At 40.5% G+C, this 23263-nt stretch overlaps 1 protein-coding gene across 7 annotated transcripts in view; it reads left to right on the top strand.

Annotated features, from left to right (window-relative positions):
* The window catches only part of myo9aa (myosin IXAa), a 102853-nt gene that overhangs the window by 42270 nt on the left and 37320 nt on the right, over positions 1-23263 (top strand). For all 7 annotated transcript variants that reach the window (XM_047580007.1, XM_047580011.1, XM_047580014.1 and 4 more), the window contains exons 3-11: positions 9381-9475; positions 9566-9628; positions 11127-11226; positions 13771-13824; positions 15784-15881; positions 16755-16881; positions 17296-17385; positions 20772-20888; positions 21110-21244. In XM_047580007.1, the coding sequence (XP_047435963.1) occupies positions 9381-9475; positions 9566-9628; positions 11127-11226; positions 13771-13824; positions 15784-15881; positions 16755-16881; positions 17296-17385; positions 20772-20888; positions 21110-21244 (879 nt within the window). The remainder of the gene's footprint in view (positions 1-9380; positions 9476-9565; positions 9629-11126; positions 11227-13770; positions 13825-15783; positions 15882-16754; positions 16882-17295; positions 17386-20771; positions 20889-21109; positions 21245-23263) is intronic.

The following is a 23263-nucleotide window of genomic DNA, read 5'->3' as shown; positions in this document are numbered from 1 at the left end:
AACACAAGCATGTAGGTATGCATCAACTTTTACTTCTTGAGTTTAGCTCCTTCGTAACTGGACTCTCCTGGCACCGGGGAAAGGTTTAGCGTGAGTCTTAATTTCCAATTCCCACTTGCGTTGTAATGTCACCTCCCTGCTTGTGGCCACACGTACAGCTGAACCCCATCATCAGCATCTCTAATTTTAGCTGTGTTTTACAGAGATGTGTGCACATGCTAGTTTTGTTCTTCTGTCAGTATTCATGAGCAGATTCTGTGTTTGTATGTATGTATGTGTGTGTGTTTGAGGGCTAACCTTCATGTTAACGGAGTACCATATCCCCCTTCTCCGCCTCTTTACTATGTATCATAGTTCTTATTTATTTCTAGACCTCAGCTGGCTTTCACTTTATCAATCAGACGTAAAGAGGTACATTTAGTTTGCGGCCTGGTCAAGACCTTCTTTGTTATTGAGTTGGCTTGCTTATTCACTTATACTAATAAGAAAATTGAGTTTGTGCATATTCACAGAGCAAAATGAATGAATATAGCGTCGTTAGACAATAATTAGCCAAGACTGTGTATTAATGTGCAAGTTGTGCAGTTCAATTTGTCCGTCTCTTTCTTCTGTTCTCTTCCCCTGGTGAAGACATGGTAATTGTGTGTGTGTGTGTGACTTGATTTGACTCTCTAACTGTGGGCTAAAAAAGAAAAATAGAACCGATACCATTATCCGTAAAGAGCCCAAACATGCTAGCACCGACATAAAAGAACTTCCAGCAACAAAAGGCCAAATATGTCTGCAACGAACGATTGCCAAAGGCTACACACTCTTTGTCCAGCCGTCAGCTTTGTGTGTGTCGGCCCTGACATTTGTTTTGTCACTTTCTTTTTATGCATTTGTGTATTTTTACGCAGCGTGTTGGGAATGTACACACATATTTGCCCTTCGTTCATTTACTTCAGCTACTTCTGTACGGATCTGTTTAGTCTGTGGTGCAACCCACTTTAAACTAATACGGTGCAGGTACAAGATTAAAATTAAATAAAATAAAACAAAACCAGAAGCTTAGGAATTACGCTGTCGGGCCAAAATTGGATTTAACTAAGCAAAGCCTCCTATTGGATAATCATGGTGATTATCTTTCAGCTGGCAACAAGTCATTTAACCACATCTGAGCTTCTCATTTCTTAAACAGCCACGTGGAAAGACGCATCCCGTGGTCGTGGAAAAGATGTTGGTCTGTTTGGGAAGGGTCAAATTATTGGCAGGCATCAAGCAGAGGAAATATCTAAGGAGACTGAAGCAGAAACTACTAAAACTGGAACTGTCTGATGCATTAATAAAAACTGAAAGGACAGTAAGGAAGCATCATGATGGGGCATCAGGGTAAGAACAAGGGCGGATGAAATGAGGCCCCCATCATGTCTGGTGTACCAGCCTGGGGGGGCAGTGTTATGATCTGGGGTTGCTGCAGTTGCTCAGGTCTAGTATCAGAAACATTATGAGCCCAAAGAATGAGGTCAGCTGACTACCCGAATATACTGAATGACCAGGTTATTCCATCAATGGATTTTTGTCTTCCCTGGTGATAGGGGTATATTCCAACATTGAGACACCATTTTCACACGAAGTTTGACCACCACAGAGTCCACACCTCAACCCCATTGAGTGTCTTCAGGATGTGCTTGAGAAGAATTGCATTGCATTGACCAGACTTTAAAATCTTGGTGAAAAATTTGTGTGTGTGGAAATAAATCTTGTAACATTGCAGAAGCTTCTCATGGAAACAATGCCACAGCGAATGTGTGCGCTGTAGTCAAAGCTAAAGGCGTGTGTGACATTTCTGTTCTGTTGGTGCCTTTTTTTTCAACTTCATAAATCTTGGACAGTGATCAGAGAGTCTGCAAATGTTCACATTTCCACAACTTTATTCAGTTTCAGTTATAATCCAGCCATCATGTTCTCCATCGTATAAACATGTTTTACTCTCTCTTATTTAAGGTATTTGCTGAAGGTTCTGCTTTTATCTGTACTTCAGGAAATTTACCCAATATACTTAACTCAGGATCTTATGTTTTCTTTTAATCCGCTGGTATCTGTGATGTTGAGAAAGTGAGTGTGAAATCAGTAGAAACACAAATAAAGCAGGGATCAAATCCAAGAGTCGAAGGAAGGAAGTTGAAGATATGCACACACACACACACACACATCTTTGTTGCAGACAGGGAATGGCTGGACGGCTCACTGCGCTGACTCTGTCCTGAACGTGCACTTTGTCAAGGTTTAAAATTAGGACCTTAGGCCTCGGTAAACTACATGTGTAAATAGTGGAACATTTTTTTCTAATTCTGAACTTATAAGGTATTTGCTGTAGCCATAGCTTAAAACAAGCTGCAAAGGAGACTAGTATTTTCCGTGTTGCTGACTTTTTTTGATGTACATAATTTTCTCTGCGACTCATTGACAGTTGTCTAATTATTACATATGTTTACGTCGTCTCTTTAGGCCATGTTAGGACTGGATTATCGAGATTTAAGTCTTCCTTTATGACGATCAGGATACCTACATACATTCAGATATGTACATCCTGCTGTGTGTTTAGTTTGTTGTTATAGCTCTATCCTCATAAATTCCTGGTTAATACAGTCTTACTTTTCAAACAGTGAAAAGATGGAAAACTGCTTCGACTGCCCGGGGACAAGAAAACTGTCTTCTCTGGGGATTTATGCACAGGTCTGCAGTTTATGGAACGTCATGGGAAATGAATTTGCTAATTTTGAGTTAAGTTTGTGATTTGCTTCTGTCTGCGGGGGCCTTGTAATTTAGGAATGTAACTTTTTCTTTCTTCCACTCATCTTCTCTAAATCAGAGAGATTTATGGCATATGAGAGATGTCTCTGATATCTGAGGAGTCCTGGAGACCCACAATTATTTTTTCTATTATGCCAGCCTTTCATCTCCATCGCTGTGACTAATGTTCACTTCCCCCTCGCTAACACAAGAAGACTTTCTGATTGAGCCAAGTGCTCCAGTGAAGCATTGCGTTTATAAAAAGGCTTGTTTTCATTCTCCCTGTTCTCACTCTTTTTTTTTCTCTGTCTCTGCCACACACATACTTTCCACTTGTAGACACATCTTCTGAAATGAATCCCTTGACAAAATGAAAAATGTGGCTTTACAGTGGTAAGCTAGATAAAAAAAAATGAATGTAACTCCCATAAGATGGTAACCTTAGCTCAGCATAAAAACATTATGTGGCTGCAGAGATAACTTGGCTCTGTTTCAAGCTAACTTAAACTTAGACTTACGTGGTTAACCACACTGTAATTTGTAAGCGATAAGATTGGATTTGTGTGTCCAGACATCTCCATCTCATCACAGCAAACAACAATCTGTGCTATTAGAATTGCCAATGTTTAATATGAATAATGTCATGCTCCTACGTCAGGATGGAGAGGTCACCACTATAAATGGACGTGGCTGCAGATTCAAGGAAATTTGAAGCTGGAATTCTCTTGGACGACGCAGCAGTCGTCAAAAACCCCAAACAAACAAGCGCTGAGGTTTCTGGCAGCCTTTTCATAGCCAGCGCCGCGCTGCTTGTCGAGCTTGACGTCTATATTGCTGATTGCACTGGACCATCAGATTTGCCTCCATAGGCGTTTGAAACGAAGTGACGGCGGTCTTACGAGGAGCGATAGTAATCGTCTTTTGTGACAAATCTCATTATTCAGTGTTACAAAAAGGTCTCTTTACACCAAACATACAACAGCGGTGGCTTTTGTTTGAATGAATCATGTTTTCTCCAGTGGTTTGTTATCCGTTGTGGTTTCTTAAGTTTGCTTTGGATTTAAACCTGTTAGTTATATTTGTTCTGGAAAATATCAAGTAGTTGTGAAAAGCACCTTTACCCTCCAAAACTTCAGTTTGTGATCACATAAAACGAAAAAGAAAATGGAAACTTCTTGCAATACAGAAATTGCAATAAGTTAATGTAAAAAAACAAAAAACAAAAACGGTACAATAATTCAGTATAAATGAACATACATTTTATTCTGCCCCTATGAGATGGAAAAGTATTGCTTTGACTAAAACTGCTCTACAGTATCTGCTGTAACATACTGTATTCATGGTGAACATAGAATGAGTTCTTAACTCCAGTTTTATAAATCTAGTTTAGTTTCCAAATATTTACAAAACGAAATAAAGGTTCTTATTGTTTCTTTTTTTTTTTTTTCAAATTAGTTAAATATTAGCATCGTTGAACATGACGACTAGGGATGGGCATTGATAAGATTTCTTAATACCGATGCCATCATCGATTCTGCTTATTGATCCAATTCTTTATTGATTCCCTTATCAGTTTAATTACAGTGCTGCCTTAGTTGTACGTTACGCTGTTACAGTCCCTTCTGGGGAAGTGAAGCCAACGTTTCAGTCTTTCCGCGATTGCGTCTTCCTTGATGTCACATGATGTGAATGACGTGCTTCAATGGAAATATTCTTCTTCTTCTTTCATTTTATAGTGGTTGACAAACAACTTTTAGGTGCACTACCGCCACCATCTGGAGTGGGGCGTAAAGTTTTGGCATGAAAAGAATTGAGAAGCGGAATCGATGAGCACAAAGGTTAATGATATCGATGAATTGAACCATTTGGAGCCGGTTTTCAATGCCCATCCCTAATGACGACCATTATCGCTGTTTAACCATTGTATGAGCATTCAGCTCATCTTTTTGTAACAATTAAGCTACTTTGACCAATTAATTTCCCCTGTGGATCATTGAAGTCTGTCTGAATCTAAGTATATCGACTTTGTGACATGTCCTCAGAGATCAGCTAGCTTGGCTTTATGCTCCGGGTAGTGATGAATATTTTCTGGTGTCGTGCCGTCTGTGAGCATCTGTCACCCTGTTTTTTCCTGGGGAGTCTGTCATTGTTGGCACTTGTCAGACCCTGTTGTCGGAGCTGCAGCCAATTCATCCTGTTAAAGGTGGAATGAGTCGGCGAAAGAGAGATGTTTGTGTGGAAGCACACAATAAAAGCCTTTTAAATGTGTTACGCTGACCTGCACACATCCTACCTCACACTTTTTAAAGCAGTGTTTTGACAAAAGAACGCACTGCCACAACCCACATCCCACCGGGCTTTCACTTAGCTGGGAACCATGGCTGCAGGTCTCCCCTGTGATTAAACAACCACCGTGACCACAGTCCAGTGTGGCCAGCGTGTTTTAGGTGAGAGATTACAAGGGGCATGGTTATGAATTAGCCTCTGGAGAACATTATCTGCCCACACAGGCTGTGACATAACCGTGATACACGTCGGGCCAAGTCACTCGCTCTTTCACTCCATTGTTGACATCCTGTCTGCACACTGCGGTGGATGAGTCGGCCTGGTCGCAGGCTCCCAAAAGGATGTGAGTCGACAAAGGTTAAATGAGCAATGCGTCTTTGATTCTCACAGAACTATTTTGAGTAATTTTCTCTGTGGCTACTGTTAGAGGGGGAATGCAGAATATTTGATGACGCTCTCCTAAATCAATTTATGAATGCTTTTTTTTTAATGATTGAGACACTTTGAAATTCAGACAGAGGTTTTCTTTGTAAGGTTTGGGTCTGTGCTGTCAAATGACCTCTGAACACAATTCAACATGGAAATTCATTTGCAGCCTCTAAGCAGTTGATGACTTACTAAAAGATAATCCCTTTGTGTGTTAAGTCAAGCAGCCTTTTGTCTCTACTTTGTATTTAAGTGCCTGGTGTGACCACTTCATTCGTTTGATACGCTTCCAACTGCCTGCAGACTCGACACAGGACAACAGTCTCAATCTGTTTCCTAGCCTCTTCTCTGCAGTAGCTGAAAAGTTCTAATGAAGTTATCATCATATAATTAAAAGCCATGTGTCTCCGTTCCATTATACGTGAGTCAGACCATTCAAAGGCATAATTACTACTGGCAAAGGCATTTCGGGTATATAAACGAGACTGCATTACGTGGCCCTGAAAGTCTAATTGATATCCTCCAGAAAAAATTAAATACTAGTTGCTCTTTGGAGTTACTCATTGAAGATGGCCCTATGCATCTAATAGTTTACTAATGATTTGAAGATGTATTGGCCTCAAATATTTGGTATCAACGTGACCAAACTACAGTTTGTTATTCAGTCATCCACACTGTTGTTTTGTGGGTAAAATTGAGGGAGTACATGCTGTTTGGTAGGTTTCAGTATACTGCAAGTGACAGTATGAAAAGTAGTTGGTAAGCGAGCAGAAAAGTGAAAATAATACTCAGACAAGTCGACATTAAAACCACTGACGGGAGACAATACAATGTTCTACTGAGGAATGTTTGGACCTGGTGTTCATGTGGATGTTACTTAGACATGTACCACCCACCTAGACCAGACCAGACCAGACCAGACCAGACAAGACACCCCACCCCCCACCCTTCATGGCAGCAGCCACCCCCCAAGTGAACACTGGAACAAGCCTGATCCACAGAGGCCCCTCCCCTCAACCGATAGGACCCAAAGGCCGCCACTAACAACATTGTTGAACATTGTGTTACCAGACACCACAGGACATCCTCACAAGGCCCATGTCCATTCTCTGATGAGTCACAACTGTTTCAGAGGCACAAGGGAGACCTACACAGTATTAGGAAGATGGTCATAATGTTATGCCTGATTGTTTGAGCTACAAGTGATGGACAAATGTGTGAAAACTTAACATCTTCTGCCTGGTAATGGTAGTACTACTGAGCTTAGCTGCGTTAAATTCGTGGATCATGTTAAAGGTACCAAAATAGATGTAGGTCAGTGACTTTTAAAGCCACGATTCAAAGAAATATTTTCTCACGGCATTTAGCATAACTGAGCAGTGTGTGCGAGTCTCCTGTGAAAACATAACATCACCCTCTGCCTTTGTGCTCCTCTGAACGACTTTGGCCGAGCCTGCACTCAGACACATTACACCCTGAACACACTGGCACCATCTCAAGTCTTGTCATTGGTCCGGCTTTGGCTGAGTCTGTGGTCTGGAGCCAAGAATAATGTCATTGACCTATTGAATCGGCACGAATCACGTCTGTACAAACAGTTTTAACACTGGTGTCCCTTTCTGTCTTTGTGGCCGTTCGATGGGAAAGAAATGTAGCCTCAGATACTCGGCTGCTGTTGTACATCATACATATTATATATACTTTTTATTCTCTTGCCACTTTTCTTCAGCCTGCTTTGTCGTCTTAAGCTTTAATGACTGACTTTAATTACCCGGAGAAACAACAAGGGGAAAGAACACATTTGCATTGTTGTGGTTTGTTTATGTATGTTGGAGAAGGAAGACCGCAGTAAAATAATGTTTATGCCTTAGAATGATTTTCTGATAGTGTTCTTGTGGCTTCAGGGCATTTAGGCCAATTTGGTTACTTCTGGTGGGAAATGCACATTCTGATCTATGTTTGCACGTTACTATAGTATTTCTGATGATGTAAGGCTGTGGTGATTGTTTCTGGTAACATCTTCATAGTCTTACAAACTGAAATATGGATCTTTGGAAGTAGCTTATTGACCAAAAGTCAGCTAGCTCTAACTGGTGAGTGTTTTCAGTCTGTTCTGTGCACACTCACATGTTACAACTCCATTTTCATAGTGAGAAACTCCATCTCTCCAGAGGTAAGTTATGACTGCCTCTCATCTCTTCTTTTGGGAGATTTGTGTTTTATTTCCGATGGTCCTGAGCCAGCCAAGTTTAGAAAGAATACAGTTGGCCATAAAAATGTCTACTTTGACGGTGCATCTTTTTTACACAGACCAGGTGGACAAATACACAGCGAAAGAACGTAAATCAGCTTTCAGTGTTTCAGTTCTTCAACATCCTGCTTCCTGCTGGCCCAAAACAAAATGTTGAATGTTAACAAAGAGCAGTAAACGGCCCATTATCTGACATGTCTGACCTGGGTTATTCACTCCGAACGCTGTAAGAGCGCTCTGGTGCTCGGTTTTTACTGGCTGTCCACACAGGAAGTTCTTACTACTTAGGGGCGCTGACTGATGTTAGTCTGTCCTTGTCTGACCTGTAGTTCCTGAACTGGGCAGGTTAGCCAGTTCACAGACAGAGACAGGCGTGGTGGACTGAATACCAGCTCCTCTGGGAATATCACATTTTTGGAAACGATATCGTCACTTGTTCCTCCGTTGTGACCTTGTTTTCTTTCTTTGTCCAGACACTGAAGTCGAATGTTTTTTCCACAGTGTCTCCCTGTTTGAATGATTTGTTCGACTTTGCAAGCCATTAATGAAGGGCGAGTTCGTAGCTGCGATCCAGCTATTTGTGCCAGGGTCTGTGGGTAGTTGAGAGTCCAGAGTGTCCTCGGCTCCCCCTGCACCGGATTTTTCAACTTCCACTGTGACAGATTATCGACGAAACCTTCCGATGCTTTGAGCGCTTGTCTGATTTACAAAGTTTCAGTTTATTTGCACTTGGTTTCTTGCCAATTACTTGCTCAGACTTATTACCTGTTAGCACATGTGCACAGTGATGACGTTGTGTGAAATAACCATCAAAAAAAGGCCTGCCACTTTGCCTTGTGAAGCTCTGACTTGTTGTTCGCGGCTACAAAAGGAAGCCATGCCTTATTGTTGTGTGTTTTATTATGTAGCATTAGCGAAACAATGGTGCTGCACGGTGCTTATGAAATTCAAGTGAAATTCAGCGATGCATGTCATTATGCTCAAAACTTGGCGTTAGCCATCTCCTAGCGTGTTTGGATGCTAGCAAGTGGTTAAAGGGTGGGGTCAGGGGTGTTTTCCCATTTCACAGACACAGGGTTCGAGACAGCTCTAAGTGATTCATTCGAGGAATTTGTTTACTTGTGGTGAAGCTACAAATAACTGCAGGGTTTATATAGGGCGAAAAACTACTTCCCCTCCAGGCAGCCCTACAACATAAACAGAGCTGCGAGGGGAAATACTGGACCGTCTTATTAAAGCACAACCACTACACATGTTCCACACGGCCACATGGATCCCATTACTCACTGTGGAGCTTTTTTCCATCAGGCCCGCTGGCCGCCGCTCCTTCATCCTTGCTCTGGCAATTTGTCTGCCTCTGACTTTAATAGATCCCAAAAACATGTTATTAATCTGTGTCAGGCTGAGGCTGTTTGAAAGTATGTAAGAGGAAAAGCTTGCCCTGCACCATCCAGGCTGACAGTGTTTCAAGACAATGTTTGGCAGGAGGCCAAGTCTCTGTGTTCTTGACCCATAAACAAATTTTCCACACCTAGAGTCGACTCAAAAGTCGTGTATAAGATATGCAAAGTCTGCCTTCTTTTTTTCCCTCTTATCCTGTATTTGTTTTCATCTTACAAGTATCTCTCATCTTTCCCTTTAGGCATTTGGGAACGCAAAGACAGCACATAATAACAACTCCAGTCGCTTTGGCAAGTTCATTCAGGTGAACTACCAGGAGAGCGGCACTGTGAGAGGGTGAGGAGCCAGAGTTAAATACTTATGTGGTTGTTTTGTTTTTTTAAAATCACATTTTATAGTTACTCATCCGTGTTGCTCTCTTTGCAGAGCGTACGTGGAGAAATACCTCCTGGAGAAGTCAAGACTGGTCTATCAAGAGCACAATGAGCGGTGAGTAGATCACAACCATAACCTCTGAAGGCAAAAATAAAAATGCATAATTTCATAAGAAAGAAATTAAAAACATTGTTGTGAAGTTTAAACATGTGCAGCTGAACCAGTTCAACCCGAAGTGAATGAAACTCTAAGTGGAGCTGACAGTATTGTGTTGAACTGGCTGGACGGTGTGGTTGACCTCAGCATGGAGGGCTTCCTGTGTTAGCCACCTCTTATTGAGATGGATTGCTGACTCAGGGTCCATGAAAACTTTCGTTTAATTGCATGTGGAGAGGATGTTGATCCCGGAGCTGCTGCACTCTTTTAACCCTCCATACCTTGCAGCTGCATGCTGTTATTCCATGCCGAGATGCGTGGGCTGTCGGAACGTTTGTGTTCGTTTAACACCACAGTTAATGAGATGGCACCTCTAAAATGAATGACTAGTGTCAATACTGTGTCTAGTTAAAAGCCATTATGTTAAAATTACTAGGCTAGCATGTTTAACAAAGTAAGTTAAATTAAAAGGTCTGCTCTCCTCACCAAAAGTCACTAAGCTAGCTTGTTACTTCACTAAATGTGACCTGTGGTTGAAAATGAATGCTAACATTGAAAATTTTATGATAAATTTGGCTAGAAAGCTAACTTCAAAATAAAATGGTAAACATTGCATGGTAACTGTCAGCAGGGTGTCAAATGAATGCCCTAACAAATACGTGGACTGAAAATAGCATGAGCTACCAAGCTACAGTAACTGTTGAATAAATAACCCAAAAAATGAACATAAAAAATAAAAAGTACTGTTGTAGGTATCAACAGGTGCTAGCCTAACACTTAAGGCCATTATATATACAAGTAAGCTAATGCCCCGCTGCTGTTAACAAAACAGCCAAAAAGTCAGTTAGCTAATCAATTTCACGGCATTAGCTTGTTTGATTATGCATGTGCATTTTGATTGTTAGCATAGTGAAAGAAGTCATGCTAAATTAGCTTTAATAAGATGTATGTATTAGCATTTTTCAATCTATTTGTGCTCATCAGTTATTAAACTTTTGAAAGATGAGGCCTCTAAAGTTACTGACCATTGTCAGTCCTTGGTATGTTGTTGAAAACATGCAGAAACAAGCTACTAGGCTGATTACAAAACAAAAAATAAAATTATTTACATTAATCGCAAACTATTAGAATTGCTAACAAGGGAGCTACGAAGTCAATAAGCTAATCGCTATGTTATCTTGTTACTTTCCTTCCGTTATGTTCCTGCTCATTCATAATGCTAGCATCCAATTATATTATGCTAACAGTAGCTACAAAAAGCACAAAAAAACATCCAAAACCTTTTACTTTGATAACATCATTATTAATAATAACTGAGTTATTGGAAAACCTGTATGTATCCATCGATGTCCAAACCATTTAAAATTTTTCAAGAAGCAAATCTTAACTGGAAAATTTAGTAAATGGTACAATTGGAAGAACTACATAAATCATAATGCTTTTGTTTTTCTTTTAGAAACTACCACGTGTTTTACTACCTGCTGGCAGGAGCGAGTGATGACGAGAGGACGGCCTTTCACCTCATGAAGCCTGAAGAATACCATTACCTCAGTCAGGTGGGCCCTTCAACATCAGACACAATGTCGTGCTCACTTTGTCTTATACTGGTTGTGGCATGTGTGTTTGCAGTGTTTTTCATTTATTTGTGGAGTTGTTAATAATGTCCGTGTTGGTCTCATCAGCATGTTAGTCCCGAACAAGACAGCTTGAGACACAAAGGAAGCACTGTTGGTGGCTTTCAACACACTATAGAGTCGCTCTCACACTCCTTCACACACACAAATCTGAGTTTTTGTTGTCATATCTGCAAGTGTGTATGCGTTTTGCAAACACTTTTGTCTCCACTTGCCTCTTTGCACCTTCTCTTGCACATCCTCACTTCACCACCACTGACAAACACGCACAAAACCAACAATAGTTTTTGTCCCTCGCCTCACTCTCTTGCATGGTCGCCCACAAGGAAAACAGGTTTCTCAAATCCATGAAACAAAGCCACGATGAACACAAGCATGTAAACACATAAAGAATGTGAATGTTGTGTAAAACTTGGTCCCGTCCCCGCCTCCAAACTTTGACAGTCACGCCATGGCAACGAGGGACAAGCTCCTCTATTCCAAAATCTTCACGCCCATGACAAAAAGAGCAGAGAATTCCTTTCATTCCTTCCAGCCGCCAATGTGCGCATGCAAACACACAAACACACATGCATATGCATATAAACACAGCAGCCCTTCACTTGTAATCCTCGCTCTTTCTGTTTAGTCTGTGGAGCTTATTCTATATATTTGAGCTCTTGCATGAATTTCACCGTCTCTTCTGTTCACGCAGTCAAGTTGGAAGCTACATAAACTTGTTGGCACGAATGTCTGTTTTTTTTTTTTCTGGTCATGTATTTTTTTCACTTTCTCCCTTATCCTAACTCTTTCTGAAAAATTTCTTTGAGAAGGTCACCTGCGGTTTTACTCACTAACCAGAAATGTTTCAGTTAGATTTAATAAACCATGCGTTTATAGTTTGATTTTACTGAAGCAGATGTAGAGCACTGACCGAAAAACTATTTTGCAGAAGCTTTTAAACTTTTTGAGGAACTTGAAAGAAAGACACATTTAACGACACATTAACAGCATCCTTTTGGCTTCATAAACACTTTAACAAGATATGAAGCTTAAAAAGTCAAAGATGTTGCACCCAAAGGATCGGTGTAAATCCACTGATTTATTGCAAATATTTCTCTATAGCAGCAGAATCTGATGGTGCTGCCTTTACAGACAGACCTGGACAAGTATTTTAACATGATTGGCACTTAGAAAAAGGAACACTCTGCTATGAAAATTCATTTTCCTAATGTATCTCTATGTATGGAAATCAGAGGTTAAAAATGGATCATAAAAACGTGTGGTCTTGTGTAAGCTAAATAAAAGCTAATAATTTACACTGAAAGATTAAAGGGGTAGTTTGATAACTAAAGTGGAACCGTATGAGGTACATAATCAGTGTTAGGAGAAACAGACCTCTCCATTGCCAATCAATTAGGTACACTAGTGAAAACTAATGCATTTTAATATAACAGTCCTGCACTAAATCCTAGATACATGGAGGTTGTGATATCCAGAGAGCTGTTGATTCATGCGTGTTTTCATAATTGGAGGCTGTGGTTTGTGGCACTATTGGATTGTATTGCCTTGTACTGACACATTTTTCTATTATTTTGACATCCTCATTCTAGTCAGAAGGCTAGGCTAAACAACAGAGCCCCTTTTCTATTTAATTCAATACAGTTTAATGGCAACAAAAAACTACATATGCTACCACAATGTTCATACAGTTGAATCACAACCTTTCTTACATCATAATCTGAACATCATAAAAACCATGAAGTAGGATTTAACACAAGGCTGTTACATTAATATGTGTAATTTTGCACCGGTGTACTTCATCAACTGGTAAGTGAGTGTATTATATCACTTTAAGAGTGTACTGTATTTAGAACACTATTACTTTACCATGCTGTCGGCTTTTTTGAAGGAGCACTGATAAAAATCTATCTCCAAATTCACTAGTCTCCACTGACCAGAAGGAGTAATCTTCTCTGGCTGAACACCAGAGTCACTGCTCTATCACTTGGTGTTTTAACATATTCATTTTGAACGGAATTAACATGATAAAGATGGTCAGTGGAGTCCGGTTGCTTTAATCAAAGCGATATAGTTGGAAGACTGTGCCTATAACTTTGTAATGACTTCAAAGAAGCTGAGTTTCATACCTACAGCCGTGTTTCCACCTTTTGAATCCTCTTCAAAGCCTCGATGCGTTCACTCATAACTCATAACTCATAACTCATCGCTGTGTGTCAGTGAATGCCTCTTATGTTCGTACATCTCAGTGTCATCATCATGTGTGCCTGTGTGACTGTGACGCGACTGCGAGTACTTTGCAGATATTTGTCTCCGACGGCGTCGTTAAGCCGTCGCTTGCGCCTTAACAATACATCCTTTCATGAATGTGTGTACATGTTTAAATGTGTAAGTATCTGCTGTCATCGGAATGCTGCTTTCTAACCCTGACCTTGCCTCCTGTAAACTCTGCCTCAACGTTTCCAGATGACAAAGAAAACCCGCCATCAGCATTGGGACAGTTACTATGAGAGCGAAGCGGTCAGTATCTGTGCCTCAGCTGTGTGTACTGTCCGTACTGTCCGTGTGTCTGCACATGTTGGAGAAACCTCAACAATTAGACTTTGTTTCACCTGAGCACTTGCTGCTCGAGCCACACTTTCTCTGCACAGTTGCACACTCCCTCCCTCACTCCCTCCATCCCTCCCTCCCTCGGTCCCTCTCTCTATCTGTGCCTTTCCCTTTCTCATTTTGTTGCTTTTTTGGATTATTTCCTGGTTTGGTTTGGGTAGTGTTTATTTTAGCTGGGTTTGTTTTTGCTTTCCCCTGTTGTGCTGCCTCTCCGTGTTATGGTGGTATGTCTAGTCATATCCTGGCCAATGTAGCTGCCCGTGTTGCCGTAATGTTTTTTGATCATTGACCACTGCAGTGTTTCTACTACAGATCTCTCAGTCTGAAGTTGAGGCTCCCAATAAATTCCAGAGAAACGTTGCCAGTTTTAGGTTAAGACAAGTTTTCCACGCTCTTACCTCACAATTCAAAAATCACAGCTCAGATCACGTTCTGCGGTAGAAACGCTGAATTGGGGGGATGTCAATGATCAAAAAGGTGTTTTGTGATTTGTGTTGGGATTCTTTGGCCTTTGTGGATATTTATTGTTGATTTCCTCCTCATTTTAAACTCTGTTTTTTTTTTTTTTTAATTCTGATAACACAGTGTTACTGTAATGTACTTAAAAGCTCTAAAAGTAGAAAATGCTTTAAATATGCACTTATGCAACATAAGTATTCAAAATTGATGTATTTCACCCATTTTTTATTTTTTTTAATGTCCAAAACATTTACAATCGTTTAAACCCTTCCATGCTGCACTGACCGATTGTTTTCACTGAAAAGAAGCTAGGAGTAAACTAAAACAAATAAATAAAACCGTAGATCGATTTCCTTGCCGTGGAAATCAAACACCGGAGTCATGAGTAGGTCAGCGTGAGTTTTAGCCACGAAAGGGCCGAGAAACCAAGGAGGCGAGACGGAGGCACGTTGGTGTAAGTGTGAGTCTCGTGTTTGAAGTGTTTGTCTTTCTGAGGCCTTGGTATGTGATAATTATGGCAGCCATAGTGGAATGGGCCCATAAAGGAAAGAGCAGGGCTCACATTACGGTGGGTGTGTGTGTGTGTGTGTGCGCGCAGTGAAAGACTGTGTAGTTACATCAAAGCGTGCGTTTCTAGTCTGGGAAAAGTTTTTCCTCTTCCCATAAACAACTAATCAAGATTCAGATTCATCCAGATGTTTACATCTTGCTATATGCATTTGCTTACTTAATAATATATTACTTTTGCATTTATATTTAATTTTTGGACTCCATGATCCTGGCATTACTGTGTTGTGCATATTGCTTATGTGCACTCGTATGCACATTAGCGCTTGTCTGCACACGTCACTGTTAAAGGAAACTCCTCCTGTGTCTCCTCTCTGCTGCTTTACCGTATTCTCCATTATTGCTGCTCCTCTCAGCTCGGTTTCCAGCTTGCCAACATTTCTGTGGATTGGTTTTAAAGAGGAAGCCAGGCCAGATTTTCCACTACATGAGCAGAAGCTACGCATGCAGCTCTTCACCACTCAGTCCGCACATCAGACTGGAGTGTTGCTGTTTTTTTTTTTTTACCCCAAACTTCTTAATGATAGCTTATTTTGGTATGACTCAATCATTTGGTCTGCTTCAGGCAACTATGCTGTTTTTTTTGTTTTTTTTGTTTCAGCTACAAAGTAAACCAGAAAAACTATTTTAGGCGTCTTTACCAGACAATCTGTAAACATTCACAGCATTAAGGCGCTATGTATGTCAACAGTCTTTAGTAAGTCCTTCTAAAACCTCACAGTAACTTGTCATTAGGTCTTTAGGCTTCCAGGTTGTGTCGTCATAGCTGATGCATGCCTGACAACGACGCAGTGATGCTTATTTTTTCTTTCCTTTTTTTATTTTTTCTTTAAACATATATAGGACTGCTTCACTGTTGAAGGAGAGGACCTGAAGCATGACTTTGAGAGGCTTCAGCTGGCCATGGAGATGGTGGGCTTTCTTCCGGCCACGCGCAAACAGTGAGTGATACACACAAACCGCATAGAGTGAGATGAGATAAACAATTCCCAGTGGCGGGTTTGTTTTAGAAATGAGAAAGTCGTCTTACTCACAACATTGACCGCATGAAGATGGCATTTCTTGACAGTTTATCTGTGCCATCAAGTGTTTACACGTTTGACTCGACGCATATTCATTCGTATACAGCCACTGTCCCCGTAATGTGCATAATGCTGCAATAAAGTAATTATTTTTTTTAAGTCAGTTAACATTTTATTTGAATATAATGAAACTATGTGATATCTATGCATGAACGACCCGTTTAAAGCTTTAACTAATGATGCTATTAATCACGAAAGTTAAAATTTATTGAGTGTTAGCCGTGTTGTTAACTATATCCTGCCTTTAATTAGCAAAGGCAGTGTTGAGAATTAATTATTAATCTGCAATAATAACACTTAAACCCACCTAGATTGCGATATTAATAATAATAATAATAAGTCTGCATCATTCTGGCTTTATATGCACAGAACAAACGACTTCCAGCCAGTAAACACGCTGTAAAGTAGCGATGCCCTGCTAACACTTAGCATCTGCTCCCATACCCGCTATATTATTTTATTCTCAATATCAAGTTATTGGCTCTTATCTGTTTTAATGTATTCCTCGATCTGATTCTGGTCCATTTTGTGCAGCCGCCATAACCGGTGATGAGTTTTAGTACCAATTACAACACATTTTACTTAATCAACACAAGTCAGTCGTCTCCTGTGATGACGTGATGTTGCAGTCCCGCTGCTGTGTGATTATTTTAACCAAGCGTTTGTAGACTCCACTTGCACAGTGTGATTCCAGCGTTGCATCTCTTAAATGTTTTCACATCTGTTCTCTAGGATCTTCTCTCTGCTGTCGGCCATCCTCCACCTGGGTAACATCCGCTACAAGAGGAAAACCTACAGGGACGATTCCATAGACATCTGTAACCTGGAAGTGCTGCCTGTGGTCTCAGAACTGCTGGAGGTACAGAAAAAGCTATCTGCCGGTCTCTACAATGATAGAATTAAGATAAAATTAAACCCATTATTGCATGTTTGTAATCCACTCTAAGTTTTCAGTGACAGCAAGACTTTCCACTAGCATTCATGTATTAGGTAACTATTGAGTGACGACTATTTAGTGAAAACATTCGCTGTCACTTTTCCAAATTCACATGTCTGCTTTCTTTTTCCTTCCACTTAAAATGATGACGTTTGTCATAACAGTAGAAATTGCTAATGTCGATTATTATCGTTATTTTTTTGTTAAAGCTCTCCGTCAGCGTGTCACCCGGCGTCGAATTACTTAAAACACTGTCAGAGGATGAAAGTCAGCTCTAAAAGGAAACGTCAAGTTTCGTCTCAGGGCTCTTAACTCTTATCTCACTGTCATCACCAGGTCAAAGAGGAGATGCTGTTTGAAGCTCTGACAACGCGCAAGACGGTTACTGTGGGAGAGAAGCTGATTGTTCCCTACAAGCTGTCCGAGGTGAGAATGCAGCTGCTCTCCAGCTCGTCCTCACAGTAAATAAATGGAAGTCTAAATACAACAAAGCAGCAGAAGGTTTCTGTCAAACTCGGCCGTCTCGGTTGTTAGTGTTGTGCATGATAGATTCAGATCCAGATTTCCTGTGCGCCTTTCTCTGCACTCGGATTGTGTTCACCTCAGTTGTTAAATCAAGATAGTGAGCTTTAGTGCATTTAACCCTTGTGTAAAAAAAAAATATATCAGATAAATATTTGTTGACATATCCAAGACTGTGATAACAGGTCAAAAATCTCCTGTTTCCAATCATTTTTTTAAATATTGAAAATAGGTAATTTTGTGTGTAAACCAATGTTTTTACAGCAGTCAAAGTTAGTGACTGTTTTCAGCCACAGATGGTATGAAAGGAAGTTTTATTAGTATTATTGATCTATTGAAAATGTTTAAAATTAAGGTTCCTCGCCAAAAATTTGCTGCTTTCCATTTGCTGCTGTGCAGTGGAAGTTAAAAGGAAAAAGAAACCCTTTGTGACTGTTTTTGCCACCAACAGTACATAAGGAACTTTTGAAAAAGACATTTTGTTGTGTGTGTATGAAGCGTAATCTGCATTTGACAGACAAAATATAACTTCCTCTTGATTTCCTACTCATTGCCAAAGAAGCGTACTCTGCGGTATAAACTATAGCACACGCACAATATGCTGTCAGACGGACAAAAAGATGCACTCTTTCATGCATTTTTCCTGTGTACGTAAACACACTTTATCATCTCGGATAGTCGAGGCTCCTCAGTCTGACCGTGCCGTGTTTACAGGACAGCGTGCACCAGAACCGGATCTCCTCTTGTTCTCGTCTTCTCCGTCTGCAGCTACCTCGGGTTATGGCCACGCATGAACGCACACGGAGTCACAACAACACACACAAACACAAACACACATGCACAAAGTCCTTCAGACTGTTTAGAGAGAAGCGAAGACATTTCAAGCCCCTCTAAGGTTTTCAGTGGGACCTCCACTCTGAAAACAAACACTTCGCAGTCCGCAGACGAGAGCCATCTGAAAGAGAGCAGTCGACTTTTATGCACTTTATTGCACATACTGTAATGCACTTGTTATGATGGCTAGTTAAATTATTTTTTTACACTACAAATATTTTATTTAAAAAAGTCCTCAACAGTATTTTATCACAGATTCTCCCAGAAGATGGTGCTGTGCTGTATGCGCGTTCCCATCCAAACAGCCTCATAACGGCCTGTCGGATATTTAGGAGTCATTTCATATGAATAAACTGTGATTGTTTTGGTAGTGAACTGGGTGGTCTCCGTGTAAATATTGCTCCATCGGTCTCAACAGTCTCATTGCCCGTTAACTGAAATCACACACTTGGAAACCTCAAAGAAATCTGAGCGTGTCCCTAATGAGTTTTCGTCATTCGGGCAGATTTATGTTGCTATCAGATGTTTTAAATGTAACTTCCTCTAAATAATGAAAGGCTCACGGGTCATGAGGGCACAGCGTGCATGGAGTTCGAAGGCATAGTTGGTCTGACGATGATGCTAAAAATATCCTGGTTAATTATTTAGAAACAAGGGAATTTTAACTCGGGGTTGCCTCTCTGTGGTTTGTTTTGTTTCTTAAGTTGGCGGCTCTGCTTTGCTGCAGTGAGGTCAAATCTTTCCAGCGGATACAGGAATTAGAAAGACAGGGAAGCTTTCGTCAAATAGTCTCCATGAAGACAGTGCTCTTTCATTTTAAATACAGGGCAACACGAAATTCATGGTCATTATTACAACTGCGGCATTGGAAGATGACTTGATCTGCTTGTTAACGCTAATGTTTCTATTTGGCCTCTGCAGCATCATCCATCAGGACTTATCTGCAAATCTGATGAGTCAACCTGAGGAGTGTTACTCTGGCTCTTGATATTAATAATGGCCCGGGGGATGTTCTGCTTTGACACAGTGCAGATTAAAATAACCTTCACTTCTGTGCCAAAGTTCCAGTCGCGAATATCTGAGGCGTTTTTTTGGACGTCAAGACACTCTCTTTTCTCTTGGCCGTCTGCTTTTTGCATTATAAACCATCCTATTTTAAAATTTTCCATCCACAAAATCTGAGTACAAAGGCTACCGGGAACCACTGAAAGGACGGCGGAGATGTGATTTACACTCGGGTCAAAGTGTAAACGGTCGATTTTAAAGTATAAACACAACCTTCGCCTCATCTTGACTCATTTGTGAGTCGAGAGCTGTTTAAACCAGACCAGTGTTTTCAGGATTTTACATTTTAACCTTGATATAAATCTGGCTTATATTATAATACCTTCATTCATTGTACCAAGGTGTAGTGTTACCAGGCTGGGGTTTTCAAGGCCACGCTCTAATGTGTAGTACAGATGTCTGGGACATTGAGTTTACAAGGTTCACTCAGGAATTATGTCTTCAGGAGTTTCAAGCATCAGCTGGCACCTTAAATAATGACTGTAAAAGACATCACTCTGGCAACACATATAAGAACAAAGTAAAACAATAATAAAAAAAAGGTTAAATTGCAAATGCAACATCACGTCCTGTATACACCAAACAAGTTGTGAAGTGAAAACTTGGACGTTACAATGTTCTTCTGGGAAATGTGCGCCGTGGCATTTATGTGGATTTTATTTTGATATGCATCACCAATGCAGACTGGGACCACCCCACAACAGCTGCTGTTCTGGAGATGCTCTGACCCAGTCGTCTAGCTGTTACAATTTGGCCCCTGACAAAGTCGCTCAGATCTCATCCACTTGTGTGTTGTTCCTGCTTCTAATGCATCAAATGTGAGGACAAAATGTTCATGTTCTGCCAAACGTATCGTATCCACGGCAGGAGTGGGAAAAAATATCGATATGGGAATGTACCACGATATTTTTTCTTCCGATACAATATCGATTTTAAATGTCTCAATATTGATTTTAAAAGAAAAAGAAAAAGGTCATGTTTTGGACCGTTTGTGAGTGACTTCTGCACCTCCGCCACCACCTTTTCTGTTCAAGCACAATAAATTGGAAATGGACCATTTGGATTAATTTGTTGACTCAATTTGTACAATAAGTTGTCACTATCATCTTATGTACATAAACACAGTGTGTATTTTAAGCTGCATTTATGCAGAATATTGCAATACATCGCAGTATCATAATAATGTACCGTTTTGTGAATCCTTAATCCACAGGTGCCACGATGATGATATTATCAGTGTTATTCACTTCACTGGTCATAATGTTATTGCGGATCAGTGTAAATCTGTTCATTAATAGGAAGCAGACTAAACAGACAAGACCCGGTCTCTTTTCGTCCCTCATGTTTCTCACTCTCCGTGTGATTAATTGCTATCGTGTGTCCACCTCCAGGCTGGTACGGTGAGAGACTCCATGGCTAAGTCCTTGTACAGCGCTCTGTTTGACTGGATTGTCTTCAGGATCAACCACGCTCTGCTCAACATCAAAGACCTCGAGGAGACCACCAAGGTGAGACCACACTAAAATATATTGGACACGACACAGAGAGTAATGTTTTTGTCTGATTAGCTTTCAAAATATTTAACTGGGAGCTAGAAAATGATAAGCACACATGGCATTTTGTTGAATTAGCCCCCAAAAAATGTCAATTTTTAAGATTTCACAGTCTCCGAGTTTATGAAAAGCAGACTTTTTTGGGAGGAAAGATAAAAATTTCTTTTCCTCCTCAGATCTTGTCCATCGGCGTCCTCGACATTTTTGGTTTCGAGGATTACGAGAACAACAGCTTCGAGCAGTTCTGCATCAACTTCGCCAACGAGCGTCTGCAGCATTATTTCAACCAGCACATCTTCAAGCTCGAACAAGTAAGACATTTCTCAAGTAGGAGACACTTTTAAGCTATGTGAAAACAACACTTCCCAGGAGTTTATTTCCTTTTTGGGGCTTTTAACAGAAGCAAGCTCCCGTGTCACTGCTTAGTATTTCAACATATCTGAAGTTCCAGCTAGGTGACCATTTCCAGGGAAGCCCACTAACGCGCCACACAGTGCACACACATGTACACCGACACTGATGCCACAATGGAGGAATTTTTCCTTACGCAACTGGAGAAGCTGACGGCTATATGACTGAGCTCCCCCCTCCCTGCGACCACCCCCGACTCAGGATGTATGTTCTCTTTAAGTGAGCTGATTAACTTCAAAGGAGTCATGCTCCTTGAGATTTGACTTTAAGTTAAACGTTGTGTTTACCTTGAGTTTGACCGGATCAGCTGCCTGCCCTGACACGTCGCTTGAGTTTCACTCAGACGCGAAGGTCTCAGCCGATGCCCTCAAGTCGTTCGTGTCTCGCACAAAGGCAGTCGTTGACAAACCTTATCTTAAATGCCTGTTGTAAATATTTCATCATGTAGATGTATGTACGCGTAGAACAGAAACTTCAAGTAGTTCTGTCATCTGGAGGGTAAAGGTTAAATTAAGCTATTCATGTGGTCTGATGGCTTATTCAAGTAAACTGTTTTTCATATTTAAGAACAGGCCCAATGTTTTAAAAAGATGAATCACAGAGCATCCTTCATCCCAAGTATCTTTAATTAGTTTGTAATGGCTTTTTTTTTAGGCGCTCTCAACATCACTGTCTTGTATACTTCTTTTGAAGATTTTGGCTTCCAGTGTTTGTTGATACTCAGGATCCTGCAGTACTTCCTGTGCTACTAGTGACCGCCACAACCCTAGTCACAACAGATTCAGCCCAAAGCAAAACAGTTGTGCTTTACTCTGCGCTGCATCCTTTGTTTTTGTTTACGCTGCAATCTGTAAATGTTTGACGAGTTAGTTTTTATTGCACCACGTGACCTTTTTTTTCTTTCTTTTATACAGTTATTTAACAAACACGGTTTTGGCAGCTTTGCAAGCTTTAAAGAATGCATTCAATCCCAGGTGAAGGCGTGACAAGAGGTTGATAAGTTTTAGAACATGGATTTTTCTGTGGTGTTGACAGGAGGATAGAGTTACTGACTTTTCTCTGGAAGAGTGTTGCAATGACACATCAAAGTTTCATCGAAGTTTGAGAGTGTAGCAGCATGTCTTTCAGCTGGATGACACTAAATGAAATGGCATAATAATGTCACAAATTCAATGTTATTTTCCACTGTCGTAGGTTTGTCACCGCTTTAATGACCTTTTACTCCTCGACTGAGCTGAGAATTAGCGTCAACTGCCTTATCTCGAGGCGCTTGACATGTAATGACAGACCGAGCCTTCTTGTGACATTTACATCATAAATTCTTTAAAAAGCCAAACACAAAAGCACCACCCTGGGTACATTTTGGTTTAAGCCAGACAATTTGAGGCAAAAACATCTCAACGCTGTAAATAGCAGTTACAGCCATTTAATATGGTCAAAAACAGCATTTAAAGAAATCCTACAAAGTGTTTTGCAAGTACAGTTAAAGTATTAGTTGCAATTATTTGTTTGAGAATGAATGGTCAGCTAATATGCCATGATAGTTGAAGAAGGAATACAAGACAAAGACAAACAAGACAAAGAAACAAGGAGATAAATTCATGCATGTATCTGGATGAAGCATAAATGCAGCATACTTACATGGTACAAACAGGACTACATCATACTAGGTGGTGCATGAGTGATTAACAGTGGATGGAAAGCATTAAAAGTCTTCTTTGTAAAGTATCAGTAAATCCTTCTCTTGATTTCTAATGGATACCAGGGAGCAGGCTGCCGTTACAGCTTTTAAGGTGCATTTTCATCACTGTATCAAATAACAGAATAAAATCCACATTTTGTTAATGTTTCAGCTTAAGAAATATATCAAATCAAAACAGATTTGATTATGACCAGAGGAAACTTGAGTAGCGTTATAA

Source organism: Mugil cephalus, chromosome 3 (assembly GCF_022458985.1).
Source record: "Mugil cephalus isolate CIBA_MC_2020 chromosome 3, CIBA_Mcephalus_1.1, whole genome shotgun sequence".
NCBI lineage: Eukaryota > Metazoa > Chordata > Actinopteri > Mugiliformes > Mugilidae > Mugil > Mugil cephalus.
Note: the sequence above shows the minus strand (reverse complement) of the source record. Positions and strands in the feature narration are given on the sequence as shown.